The sequence below is a fragment of the Cygnus olor genome, chromosome 1, assembly GCF_009769625.2.
Source record: "Cygnus olor isolate bCygOlo1 chromosome 1, bCygOlo1.pri.v2, whole genome shotgun sequence".
Lineage (NCBI taxonomy): Eukaryota > Metazoa > Chordata > Aves > Anseriformes > Anatidae > Cygnus > Cygnus olor.
In genome coordinates, this window is record NC_049169.1 from 58,550,691 (window position 1) to 58,565,038 (window position 14,348).

Sequence of the window (14,348 nt, forward strand, 5' to 3'; positions counted from 1 at the left end):
CAATTTGTCTGTGTAGGAAATTAATTTTTCTGCATCCTGAATTGCACAGAATATAATAGAATTAGGAGGCACCTATACTGTATGAGATTTATAATTCAGTCTTTATTTTGGAATGAAAACGGAGGAGGATTTTCATTCTGAATATTTAATTCTGACTCATTATTGGGTTATAGTTCTACTACTTTTTAGTTGCTAGTTGTACATGTAAATCTGCATAATCTGTGCTGTTATAGATGTGAGTTCTTTCTTTTAAGTATTTTATTTTTTTACAAGATTTCAGTAATCATTAGTTTTCACATCACAAGTATATCCAGAATATTTTCACTTTTTGACAGTCAAGGAATACTTGTCAATTAAGCATAGGATAAAAATTATTTATGAGCCAAATCAAACCTAAACCACTCAATTTTAAAATGTAATGGTTTGCATATGTAATGTTGTCTTAAAAACTAAAAAAAAACACACCTTAATTGGCACAACTGACTGTATTGCTGTGTATTATGGTTAGGAGGGTGCAAAGATGAGCATTCTTCTTCGGGAATTTTGTTGGCCTAATTCTACCCTTATATAGGTATTAATAGATTTTTGTCCTATTGCACAAGCTGTAGTGTAGAAGTTTGGGAACAGCACAGTATTCTGTGACTGATAATCTCTCCCATAGAAGTGAATTTATAAAGACCTTTAATCTCAATGAATTGATGTGCATAAAGTTTGCCATTCTTACAAAGTTATTTGTGTACCCCATCATGCAACTGTTCTTAATAGTCTTGTGAATGGTTATGGTGTTGGTTTTTAAAGCTGAGTACCTAGGCTTTATCTTGTTATCTTGTGCTCTCAGTGCTTTCAGGAAGGTAGTTTCCTGCAGGAACCCGTCTTCATTTATATATACTTAAGGGGAAAAAAAAAAAAAAAAAAAAAAGAAGAATGAGATGGAAACCTACAGGAGAGGAGGTAACTTTATATATAAGGTAGTTGAATGCTGCTTTGCAAAATTCCTCTTGCCTACCATTCAGTTCTCCCCAATGTTAAACAAGTACCTTAAAACAAATTTTTTACCAATTAGTAGTAACATAATTATTCTCATTTTCTGAAATATCTGATTGTAGATTCTGAATCTGACCTGCAAAAATATTAAACACTGATTGATACAAATGAAAACATTCATTGGTGCAAATGAAATCAGTGAAAAGTCTGGTTTAAATACTTATTCAGAAAAAAATGACTTAAATATTTCACATTCATTACCAAAAACTGCAAAATGCTCTTTGCAGACAGTATAAAAATATCACTTCACAGGTATATTTTAAAAATAAATGCATTCATGTTTGCAAAGCACTCAGATTTATAGTGACAAGCACCAATGAAAAGCAGAAGAGAAACTAGTAAGTCTGTATTCAGTCCAGATTTTGAAGAGTGGATATTAAATAAGACTGTGAATCATTCATGATATGGTAAGGGTAAATTAAAGTATCAAAGTGATGTTTAGTCAGGCAATGCATCATGACATTGAATTAGAAGAATTAGAAGTCTGAGAGGAAGACTAGTAATCGTATTATTTTATTGCAACATAACTTATACCAATTTACCTATGGAGCATTTACAGATAGGTTTCTATAAGATGTAGGGGGCTGTATCTACCATGAACTTGGGCTTTGGAGCACCTTGATTCTGGATGTCTGGCTGCCTGCAGAGAAGCTAAATCTAGAGCAAGCGGTTCCCAGTAGTGTGTGGAGGATGGTGAGCTAGTTTGGAAGACCACAGGGAAACAAGTACACCTGTGTGCTAAAGATTGAAAGTTAGGGTTTGTTCTGTACATTGGAAGCATAGCTGAAATAGTGTTGAGAGGAAGAGCTGGCTTTATTTACTTTTCAATAAAATCACAGAACCAGTTAGGTTGGAAGGGACATTTTGAGATCTAGTACAAGACCCTTGCTCAAGCATTGTCCTGGATTGTGTCCAGTTGGGTTTTGAATATATCCACAGGCGGAGACTCCACAACCTCTCTGGGCAACCTGCTCCAGTGTTTGATCACCCTTGTTAAAAATGTGATTTTTTTTTTGGTGTGTGTGTGTGTGTTCAGATGGAATGTCTTGTGCTCCATTTTTTTCTCATTGCCTCTTGCCCTGTCAGCAGGCACTTCTGAGAAGGGCCTGGCTCCCTTGTCTTAATCCCTCCCCTCAGGTATTTAAACACATCAGTAAGATCCCCCTGAGCCTTCTCTGTTCTACAGGCTGAGCAGTCCCAGCTCTCTCAGCCTCTCCTCATATGAAAGATGCTTCAGTTCCTGTGATCCTGTGCTAAACTTGCTCCAGTAGGTCCATATCCTGTACTGCAGAGTTCAGAATTGGGCTCAGTACTTAGATATGACCTCACCAGTACTGAGTACAGACGAAGCATCACCTCCCTCCACCTGCTGTTGATGCTCTTCCTAATGCAGTTGAGGATACCATTGGCTGCCTTTGCCATGAAGGTACATTGCTGGGTCATGGCCAACTTCTTGTCCTCCAGGACGCCCCATGTCCTTCTCTGCAGAGCTGCTTTCCAGATAGCCAACTCCCAGCCTGGACAGGTGCACGGGCTTGTTCTTCCCCAGACGCAGGACTTTGCATTTCCCCTCATTGATCTTCCTTTCAGCTCAGCTCTCCAGACTCTCCAGGTCCCTCTGAATGGCAGCACAAACCTCTGGTATGTCAGATATTCCTCCAGTTTTCCCTTGGAAATGGTACCCAAAGTGTGTGGTATAAGATAAGTGGAAAACAACAACATCGAAACCGAACAACCAGCCAAAAGCAAAAACAAAAAACACAACACCAGCCTTGTGAATTACCCGGAGCATTAGGTGATCTGAGATGAGGCTGCATCAGCAACACCCAGTCTGCTTCCTTTAACTTCTATGATTGTTTGGTTTTTTAACCTGTAAAATGTTAATAAGAGTAATGAGAGACGGATCTGCTTTGAAATATTCTTTAAGATGCATTGATACAAAGTACTTTTAATGTGGTTTTCAGACTAGCATGGTTACTTCTCTTACTAGAAAAAAAAAAATCCTTTTCCAAATAGTGCTTAGTAGAATCATGCCTGTAGGCATACTCACAAATACATGACGTGGTTTTGGCTCTACTTTAAATATGGTTTTGCGTGCCTGTTTTACAAAACAAAAGAACTGTGATAAAAAAAAATAAAATCAGAGGTGGTATTAATTCTTGCTTATCCCTTGACTGACTCAATAACATGATGAGATTTTCAATTTTCTTTTAATGTCGTAAGTCAGCATGATGTCCTTCACACTTCAGCAACACCTATTCTTATTATTGACAAAGTAGCACTCACACTGAAGCTAAACACATCTGCTGTCCTGAGAGGAATGCGGTAACAGTTGCAGGGTTTTACTTTTGAAAGCAATTATTTTCCTCTGTGATACAGTACTCAAGAGAATGAACAGATAGTTTTTGCTATGAAGTATGTGCTACGATGGCTACAATACAATTTCAGGAAACACGTTTTCTCACTTAAATTCATGGAAACAGTCCATATATATGTCTGCAGTGATTTTCATAATATGAGCAGCTACTTAGCACATGACCATTTTATGCATTTAGAAGATGCTCAGAAATGATCAATTTTGTGTATTGACATCTAGTCAACCTACACAGTTTTATCTGTTTTCTGCTTCTTGTGGGGATCTGGTAAATCTGATATTGCTGAGTTAACTTCACGTGCACAGTAACCGCTGTTAGAGGAAAACAAACTGAATATCTCTGTACATAGTGATTCATTTAATGCAAGCACAGCTTTATTCAAGTCGTTCTAAGACCAGCAGAATAATGGAACTTGATTCTGTGCTGATTTATATCCTGTGTTTTTAGAGCACCGTTCAACCCACAGTGTTCTGTGTCCTAGTGTCCCTGCAATACCCATTGCTTACAATATTCTCTCCATTCTCCCTCTGCTTTGGCCGTCATCCTTCCTCTTCAGTGTCACTTAACTACAGGCTGAGTAAGAGGCACCATGTCTAGTTCCAAGATGTGCTGACTGGGCACCTGGCATGCTTATGCTGAGAACTATACAGCTTTTATTACTGCCTTTGTCTCACTGAGGTGTGGATTTGAATCTTTATTTACCCAGGATTAACCATTGTTTCCTCTTTGTCAGCCACCGTACTTGGAGGAGGTAGTTAATATTAATATTAACCCCTTAAAATTAAGTAATCCTTGTGTCAGACATGGTTGAAATTGGCCCAGAGGTTCAAAAATAGTTAGAAGGAAGAATTGGCACATGAGTGCACAGAACTAAAGGACAGGATGGCTGCTGCTGTCTGTCACCATATGCTGTTAGCTGGTTGAGACTCAGCAGGATGTATGGGCTCTAGAAGCTTTGTAAATTTCAGTGCACCTGCATAAAGTCTGTCTCTGTTGTCTAGCCAGTTTTACTGCCATTTCAAATGGGAAAATTTCCATTTTCCTTAATTCTTTTCTCTTGGATTCCCTTGTTGTTAATGAGGGAAAGATGTCCAGATCATCTCTCATATTTCTGTTTGTCTGAATTTGTTACAGCAGATAATTATCAGTCACAAGAGGAAATTGCACACATCCTAGGAAGTATGTGAAATCTTGCTTTTTTTGTGCCAAAGTGGTTTATGGTTGCATTGCCACAAACCTCAAAACATGCCTGCAAATTTATCCCTATTTACTTTTATCTTTCATTTCTTCTTTTAATGCTATAAAAGATAGGGATAGTGAGAGAAGAGTTAACTAATTTTATCTTTTAATATTGTTTTGAATAGATCAGTTATTGCAGTTTCTAGCCTGCTTGTAATTATCCAGATTGCTTTTATCCCCTTTTTTTAAAGCAGAAACTGTTTCATATTTTCTAGTCATATGGCACCATCCCCAGCTTTGTAGCTTTATTAAAATGCACTTTTACATAACAGCTTTTTTGTAATTCAGTCACAGAAATTTTCTGATCTCCATCCAAATGTAGTGCATTGATCCTTCATTTTACTTCTGTCTCTCTTTCCTTACCTTATTCTCATTAGTTAGAAGTATCAACATTATTGTTCACGTTCAGAAAATAGACTTTGGACCCTACTTAGACTGTTTTTCATCTTGTTTAAACCCCTCTTATAGTTTATATAAATCCTTTATTTTACTTCTCCTTCTGTAGTTTGATGAAAAAAAAAAAAAAACTACTGTTATTTTAGTTTTCTATGCAAAGACTGACTCAACATTTTGGTACTTCACATTTTGTCCCTGTATCTCCTGACTGAGAAGATGCAGGTAGGTTTGATAATCAGTCTTTTCTGCCAATTCCATGACTTTTTCTAATACTTTATTTCCTGATATGAAACCTTTTGTTTAAAAGTTGGACCCCCTTGTTAGGTTCTGCCAAAATCTGTCTTTAAGCTGCCTTGCAGCAGAACATTTTCATTGAGTTCTCAGTATTAAATCTTTATCCCAACCACTCCATAGTCCCCAGAGAGATTTGGCATATAGTTTCTTCTGGTGATGACAGACACTTTTCCTGTGACCAAAGCCCTAAGCATTAGTTCAACTACAGTAACCAAGGTCTTTCTGCTGCCTAAGTAGGGCAAAGATCCACATTACTTCCACCTAATCATATTTCTCAGAGCTATGTAAAGCATCTGGGAAAAAAGGGTATGTATCTGATATGCAAGTAGACAACTCTAAGATATAATAGCAATAGGAGAGTTATATGTTAGTGCCACTTCATTCTGTAATGTAGATATAACAAGTTGGTTTACTTTTCAGCTCATTGAAATTAAAATTGTTTCACAGAAGTTGTCTTTTTTTTTTTTTTTTTCCCTAACGGGAAACATATCAACAGCTGTCATGGAGAAGGTAGAATCTCCATCACTGCTATTCTTTTAAAAATTAGTTATTCAGATGCTTGTCCTTTCAACCTGAATTGTGAATGGCAAAAGATTATGGTTAAATCCGGCTCTGTGGCAAAAGGGAATGGATAGATTATTTCTTGAAGTCCTTCCAGCCCTATGTGTGAGAAGTCTGCATTTATATTTGTGGTAGCAACTGCATTTGCTCTGTGTTATTTATACTTATCAGCAATACTGAGCGAGGAAGCTAATTCAGCAGTGGCACAGATATGTATTACTTCTGTTGTTCCAGGAAGGATTGCCAAATAACAAGGAACCTTAAAAGGCAGCTTCACCTATGAGAAAGTATCAGGTTGAACATTTTGGAGGAACTTTCTGCACTTATTACAAATTAAAACTCATCCCCAAATTTCCAATATATAGCATGGTTATACCAAATATCTAAATATTCAGTGATACACCAAATTGTAGCCCAAGTTTGATCACTTTAGAGATTGGTGGTAGCCTTTCTATAACATACACAGTCTAAGAATGTTTTTCTTTTTGACTTCTGTATTTAGGGAAAATCTGTAAAAATATTGCTTACTACAGGAAAAAAAAAAAAAGTTGAAAATTTACCACTTGTTCCCTTTTGTATTTCAGGTATTGGTGGTAATCTAGTAGCTATTCAAGCTAGCAGAATTTCTACCTACCTCCATTTACATAGCATTCCTGGAGAACTGCCAGAAGAAGCCAAGGGTTGCTATTATCCATGCAGAACCTATTATGGTACAGGTATGTATTAGTCACTTAGTTGTTAAAAATGGTGTCTCACGTCTCCTCTTTTTCCCCCATATGACTGTACCCCCAGTGAGAGACTCAATTTGTATGCAATTCAAAGGCAGCAGAGGTCGGGCAGTTTCCTTTGCCTGCAGCTGTTTACATGTGACAATCACAAGCAACTCCCTGCAGGAGGTGATGCATAGAGAGAGGGAGAAAGGCATAACTTTGGCAAGACTCAGACATAGGGACTGATCAGGCAGGGCCCTGATGATATCAACTCAGAAGGATTTCAGCCTTTATCATACGTTATACCTTAACTTGTTTCCCTGCTCTTAACCTTTGTCATTTAACTCCAGAGTTCAATCCAGTCTCCTGTTTGGACCAAACTTTAACATTATTACTAAGCCTAGTCCCTGCTTTCCATTCCCCATTTGCCATTTCTTTCTAGATTCTTTCTTCACGGTTTATGTCTTCCCTGTACTTCCCCCTTTCCTAACAATGTCGTATCTGTAGTGAAATTTGATGTTTCAATAGAATGTATTACACATTAATATTTATGAAATGCATTGAGGCATTGAGATGTGAAAATAGTAAATGTAATAGTAAAATAATAAAATGGGGTTATGGGAAATAGTAAATGGGATTACCTTTTAGAAACATAAGATACTTTTGAGGATGGCTTGAGTATGGTGTCTAAAACATCCTCTTTCCTGTGAAGGCTCTACAAAGTCAGTGCAGCTCTAAAAAACTTGATGCTATTACATAAGTACAGAACCAAAAGAGATGTAGGAATTGAACTGATTGACAGCAGACAGTTTGCACAGTCTTCTGGAAAGGCCTTGCTTAACTTTGCTGGCAGGCACGAGGGATGACTTTTTTTGCCCCTGTTGAAAATCTCAAGGATTGGCTTTGTGAAAAATAATTCCTGCTGTTCCACAATAGCCAATGCTGTGAAATTTCAAAATGTCTTTTTATATTAAAATAAATAGAAATATGATATAATAATTAAAGAGCTTAACTGAATTTTGGATTTATTTATATATATATATATATATTTTGTTATAGGAGTAAATAACAAATCAGCCCAAGTTCTGCTTCTTTTGGTGATTCCTGGACACCTAATTTTCTTGTACACCATCCATTTAATGAAAAGTGGCCACACTTCCTTAACTCCTATCTTTATAGCAGTATATTTGTTTGCAGCTCTGCTACAGGTAAGAAAAAATACAACTTGAAAATGCTCACATAAAGTTAAGTTCCTGAAGAAAATGATGTGTTGTCTCATTTCTGAAATTGCATGAAAAAGTAAAAGAGGGTATAGGTTATTACAGACTTTCAGCACAGTTATGAAGTAACTAATTATCTCCGCATGCATATTGCTTACAAAGGTGTATCAGTATTGTGAGTGATTTTCAGAAGATTCATGACTACATTATTTCAGTCATCCATCTTGCACTTTCTCCTTCACATACTTCTTGGCACCATTGCATCTAAAACCCCAATCATTTTAATCAACTAGAGGGGAGATGGAGAGATGGAGACGTAACACTTATGAATAATGAATACATCAAGAAAACTCTCGAAGTAATCTCCCACAGTGGTTTCTTAAAATGGTTCATGGTACTGTTTTAGTTAACACAGTCAAAAATGTAGCAGATGAGAATGTTATTGCTTGGTACATTTTTAACGTTTATTAAAGTTTAAATTAGTGTAACAGTGATCAATGATCACTGTGCAAGAAATTGTAATTGCATTAATTGTCAAACAGTGTTCATTATTTTGTGTGTTCCTACCTAGTTGGTCTGTCCACACCCAGCAGTGGCATTTCATGAAAGATGCCTTTTGAAATACCAATGTCTTAATGTGAAATAATTTCTCAAAGAAAAATCGCTAATAAAAAATGAAATATTTTTACTAAATCCACAGCCAATTTTTAGCTAAAACTTGGCTGAATTAACTGTAGTGCTTCGTTGTTCTTTAGAAACAAAAATAGAAAGTTCACGTTATACAGTAAAAATACAGTTGAGTTATCCGTATGTTAAATGTATATAAGCATTGTTTCTAAAATTAAGCAACTTAGTTTTAAAATGCAAACAGTATTATCACCAATCAATCCTTTAAAAAATCATAATTTTAATGTTCTGAATTGTCTGTGTTTATCACACTGCTATTTCAATAAGGATAGGTTTTGAAGACTGCTACTATTTTAATTTTAAATGTGAATTCTGTACTCTTTTGGTAGAATATAATTGGAAAGGTTCCAACCTTTGCAAGTGAGAATGTCGTAGTAAAAATTACAAAACTATTACTTTTAATTTTCCTCTTTCATGTTATTCCTAGTTTCCAGTCTTAAGACTTGTTTTAGACTGTGTTTTCCTGAGGAAATTATGCTATTCATTCATTCAGTCTATTCTATCTGTCTGTCCTTTCTAATAAATTTTGAATCCTTTGGCCTGCTTCAGTCAAGTTTTTCTAAGACTGAGGTCTCTCAGTGATACGAAGTCCCTATAAACTTAATAAAAACAGGTGGGGAAAGAGTCCCTGTTAATGTCTCTACCAAAGGTAAGAATGAAGTGTGTGTGGTTTCAGCCATTATTAGATTTCAATAATTTCACATAAGAGTCAAGCTCAAGGCATAAATCCATATGAAATCCGTGTGATTCGCCTGTTCACAGAACTACAATCATAATATGTTCAGGGCTACAAATCTTTTTTCTGCAGCAAAGGACAGGGTAAGGTGTGAGAAACGCAGAAGTTAGCTGAAAACCGAGTCTGAGGCTCTAGGACGGGATTTTAAGATCACACAGTAGTTCAGGGCCTGTGCTGGCACAAATACACACACACAGCTGAGTTTTGTAAATCAGAGCATTCAGTTTTGCAGTCTCCATTGCAGAATAAATCTCCACTGCAATCCATAAAGCCACATCTGATTTTCTTGATTTTTCACCTAGAAGAGCAGACATAGAGCATTTTTTTCCCCCTCTCCTTTTTATAGATGATTTTTTCCCTCTTTACCTTCTGTCTTTAGCTATACCAGCTTGAGATGTATTTATTTTGAAACCAAGTAACAGTATTGCACACACACTGTAAATTCTCATGGGTCTTGACAGATTTACAGTTTGGAACCCCATGGTTTTTGACACCTTCTGAAAATATTTAATGAGATTCTTTTCCTCATTTTCATTATTCTGGCATTTTTCTAGTAGTGATTATCGTGGTATTACATACCAATAATTACAGCAGCTTTTAATTTTACAGGGAAAAATTCTTGCATTAACCCTTAAATCTTGAATGCATTTTACTTACCTGTCCTTCTGATGAGCTTCCCTGCTGCAGATTGTACATTTTTCATTTCTCAGGGAAAACACTTCAATATTAGTACTCATACCTCTTCCCCTTTTCACTGAAGTCATCTACGCACCTGGATATAGTAAAGAACAGTTTTGAAAACTGTCATTTATTCTGAGTTTTTACAAACCAACATCTACTGATCTCATTGTTCCAGAAGTTTTTATATTTTTGTCCTTCCAATGACAGCTTTTCAGCTCTGCTGTAAAACTGAAAAACCACATAGCTGATTACTGTCATTTCAACTATCAACAAAACAAATCGAATGACAGTCTCTTGAGCAATGAAAGATGTGCATTCTAGCCCTTTTTTTTATAATGTATTGGACTTTGCATTTATTTTCAGTTTGCATGGAAGGCATCTGAAAATAGATGTCAAGAATTACAATCCTTTATATTAGAAAGCTTTAATACCTTCTCTTCCATGTTTGAGATTATCATTTAATAGAGCATAGTGATTCCCAAAGGTGAGAGTTAATTACGGTCAGTCCAGTGTTCGAGGAGGTTCGATGCCAGTACTTTGCCCTTTCTAAGTCATTCCCTATATTTAGCTGGAGGGGGTAAATGAGCAGCTGAATAATTATTATGGCAATATACCACCTATCTACATTTTTCCACTATTAAAAAATACATATGCCAAATTAAAAAAATAACAACAAAAAAGTGAAAATTATATCTTTAAAATTCAAGTGACTTTTGTGAGATGAAATGATTATTTAATGACATATTTTAGAGTGGACTGAAATAGATTTTAAATTAACTTCAAGATCTTTGTATTATTTCTGATTATCCAGCTCTGTGTTTTTTTAAAATGGAGACAAAGGGGTTAGGGAAATGACAAAATTAGAACTGGAATATTATAGTAAGCTGAAAAAATGAAGGAAGATTTTACATGAAAGCTTTAATCACAACTTGTATTTGTTTATCTGTTGCTCTCAGTTTACACTATTATACATTATCTCTACAGCAAATTTGTAACATAAATGTGAATTCCTCTATTTGGCATTTTAACAAGACTTTTTCGGGTTGCCTGTGAACTTCAGTGTACTTCCCAAAGTGATAAAACATAATTTATTTGCACTGAAAGCTCTATACAGCATTACTGAAATTCCAGTCAGGTAGTTAATTTCATTTTCATTCAATTCTAATATTATCATTGTTTGATTTTTTTTTTTTCACCACTAATGCCTACCAGCTTCTTTACTCTCTTCCTACCTGTTCGTAGATATTCTGTCTCCTGCATGTCATATAATTGAAATATTTATGGAAAATAAAGAATTAAAATGGCATGCAATTAGCAATATAATTTAGTTATTATACACTATGTAGTAAAACAAAATGTAGTTTCTCTGAACATGCATTTGTTCTAAAAAACATTACGTAAAGAGATTTTAAGTCATATGAGTAGCCAGTATTATGGTCTGCAATTTCTCCTCTCTGATTCTATATGAGCAAAACAGTTCAGGTTTTCTAGACATAAGAAACCACAGAAACTGTTTTATTTTATTTTGCTTTTATTTCATTTTCCTAATTTAACAGCACAGTTGGTTCTGTTCTTGAAGGACATACATATTGTTGAAATGTTCGTGAAATACATTTATAAATAACTTCTATCGAAATCCAAGGCAGAAATCCCCTTAACTTCAGTGAGACTAGGATTTCACATGTTTTAATAAAGATAGGGAGAACTGCACGCATTCATATTAATTTGCATTCAGGTTGAAATTTTCAGGCTTGAGTCTGATCCGTGTTTATGAATGTTGGCATCAGAGGAAAATATCAAAATATAAAATATAAAATATTATGAGGGATATCACTTATGTACAAAGGCACCTGTAAGTATGTAGGGTACTTCACATCATGCAGCATACAGTAGCTGGACAAGCCACTGTGCATTAGTGAAAAACGGTATATTGATCATAAATGAGATTTGGATTTGGTAAGTGGCATCTATTTATGAGGAATTGTATTTCCTTGAAAATTTTGTAAAAACAAGTCACACAAACACACACCAGTATTCTGCATGAAGATACAGTCTGGCTTTGGGCCAACAAAGAATATATTAATTAAAAAAACTGCTCTCCACCTCTACCTCACAAGGGCACAAGTATTTTTTAAGTTTATAAAGCTATACACTGAGCAAAGTTTCACCTTCTGTCATGACAACCAGGAGCAGAATGAGAGCAACACTGGAACTGCCAAGCCATCAGTCCTGGCACACTGCTCTGAGCGCTCAAAGGCAGCCTCTGTTCTTAATATTCTCACTGAGCCAGTAAAAAGCCCTCTAAGGAATTTTCACACCTACTAAGCAAATCTGAACACACAGTTACATTAAATACCCAGGGAATAAACAAACAATAGGAGGTTCCCAGAGCTATTACCGACCAAATTAGTAATTTCAAAGTGTGCTTGTTCTTATGCAATGAAGATCAGGTGTTTGCTCCTGAGAAGTAACCTCTGCAGTGCCTCAGAGCTGTTTGGGGCAACAGAAAACCAAGAATTCAGCAATGTTCATAATGACTTCCTGTTCACATTAAAAATGTCTTGGACTTCTCAGTAGTCTGAGGATTCTAGCTACAGTATGGTCCACTTCGATGTGGAAAAATAACTCACGGGGCATACTATTCATTGTATAGAAATAAGGAATATTGTGTTTGTACAGGAACTATTGTTGCATTTGAAATACTGCTTTCTTTTTTCTGGTAGGAAGGGTTACTTCCAAAGTGTAGAGGATGTAACTATTGGGGAGACTTCATGATTCAAGGAAATATGGAAACGAAGGTCCAAACCTGGACAGTTCTGCCTGTCCAATGCTTTTTCATTGCAGCATGAGAAACAGACTTGCCAGATTCATTAGGATCTGAATGTGGCCATCACTAGCTCTTTCACTTCCAGGCATGTTACAGCCAGTGGTAGAAGCCTGGCTCCAAAAAGTCATTAGCAAGGAAATTATCATTTTTGCCTCCAGAAGGCTGTGTAGGTAGCACGACACACTGAGTTGTGCTTCAGCTAGTGCAGGTTGAACATACCTGAAGACTTAATGGTCTGTGTTGCACTCCTAATCCAGACATCTGGCAAACAGCCTGAAGTTAGGACTGCCTTGGTCAGACCAGGGTGTCTGGCAAAGCTACAAAGAAAGCAAGAAGACAGTCAGGAATTTGGATTTAAACTGTGGAATAAAGAAAAGTTCATTCACACAAAATTACATGGATACAATCCAATTGATTCAGCAACACCTTCAGCTAAAATGGTACAATCTTTTTGACTTAAATGAGGTGTTAGTCTTAGATAGATTTATGTTTTGCTTTCTGGGTGCTTGGATACCACAGTGCTGTGCACTTCAGACAGAAAGCAAGTAATTATACATATTGCCTGTATACATGCAACACAAAGGTTTTATATAAAGAATTGAACTAGTATTACCAAGAATGTCTTCAGTCTGCAGATAGGCTCCTGTCCTTGCTCCCAACACAATTACTATGTAGAGTTAGTAACTTGTTTTTACTGTTCTTCTCGTCTTCTCGTCTGTCTCTGGATTGACAGGTAGCAGAAGCAGTGTCCAGTAGGCCACAGTCTGGCCTACGAGCACAACTCCACTGACATTGGCACTGTAACGCCAGTTTATTGTGTTAGGCTACGATAGGAGCATCAGATAGACATATGTGTTGCCTTTTTTTGACCTCGATATAGTGGCAGTAGTTTCTAAAGTGTGTAGAGGAATGCATGGGATTTATAATGTCTTAATTTGCTGCATCAGGAGTTTCCAAAGCTCATTACCCAAAGTCCTAAATTAGCTTGGAAACTGATTTAAGTTAAACTGGTGAGACTTTTGTGTATAGACGTGCTGCAACTGCTTGCTGTATCCATTTATGCACTTGGATTGAGTCCAGGAGGACAAAATACTAGTGAAGTGTATTCATTATTGATGAGTGTTGTTTCAGAAGCAAGCTGTTGTATAATGAGTGGGCTGGATCTTTTGCAAGGTATCCATGTTCACTACCAAAGAGAATGAATCAGTGGTTCCAAACCACAAGATAGCTAAAACACAGACAATGATAGCAAGAGGGAACGGCATTTTTTTTTTTTATTTTTACTGCCAGCATGCTTGGAGAATGCATGCTGGAGAAATGCATGCTTGGAGAAGTGACTAGTCACTACAGTGACTATTTTCCCCTGGACGTGATACGTGTGTAGACCCTGCACAGACTATAGAATTTTGGCTGTAGGCAATGGAAATTCAGCAAGTTCAGCATAAATCTGTTATGAGTGCTTTCGAGTCACTACTTAGTTTCACATTAAGTCATCAAAATCCATTTAAAATCTGAGAAATGTAATGTATAATTTCAAAATTAACTTGATGAAGGGTCAAAACCACTAAAAGACCTAAG

General features: G+C 36.3%; 1 protein-coding gene across 5 annotated transcripts in view; it reads left to right on the plus strand.

Annotated features, from left to right (window-relative positions):
- SLC41A2 (solute carrier family 41 member 2) overlaps nucleotides 1–14,348 on the plus strand; it is a 58,624-nt gene that overhangs the window by 37,715 nt on the left and 6,561 nt on the right. For all 5 annotated transcript variants that reach the window (XM_040560180.1, XM_040560189.1, XM_040560217.1 and 2 more), the window contains 2 exons: nucleotides 6,494–6,625; nucleotides 7,679–7,827. In XM_040560180.1, coding sequence (XP_040416114.1) covers nucleotides 6,494–6,625; nucleotides 7,679–7,827 — 281 coding nt within the window. The remainder of the gene's footprint in view (nucleotides 1–6,493; nucleotides 6,626–7,678; nucleotides 7,828–14,348) is intronic.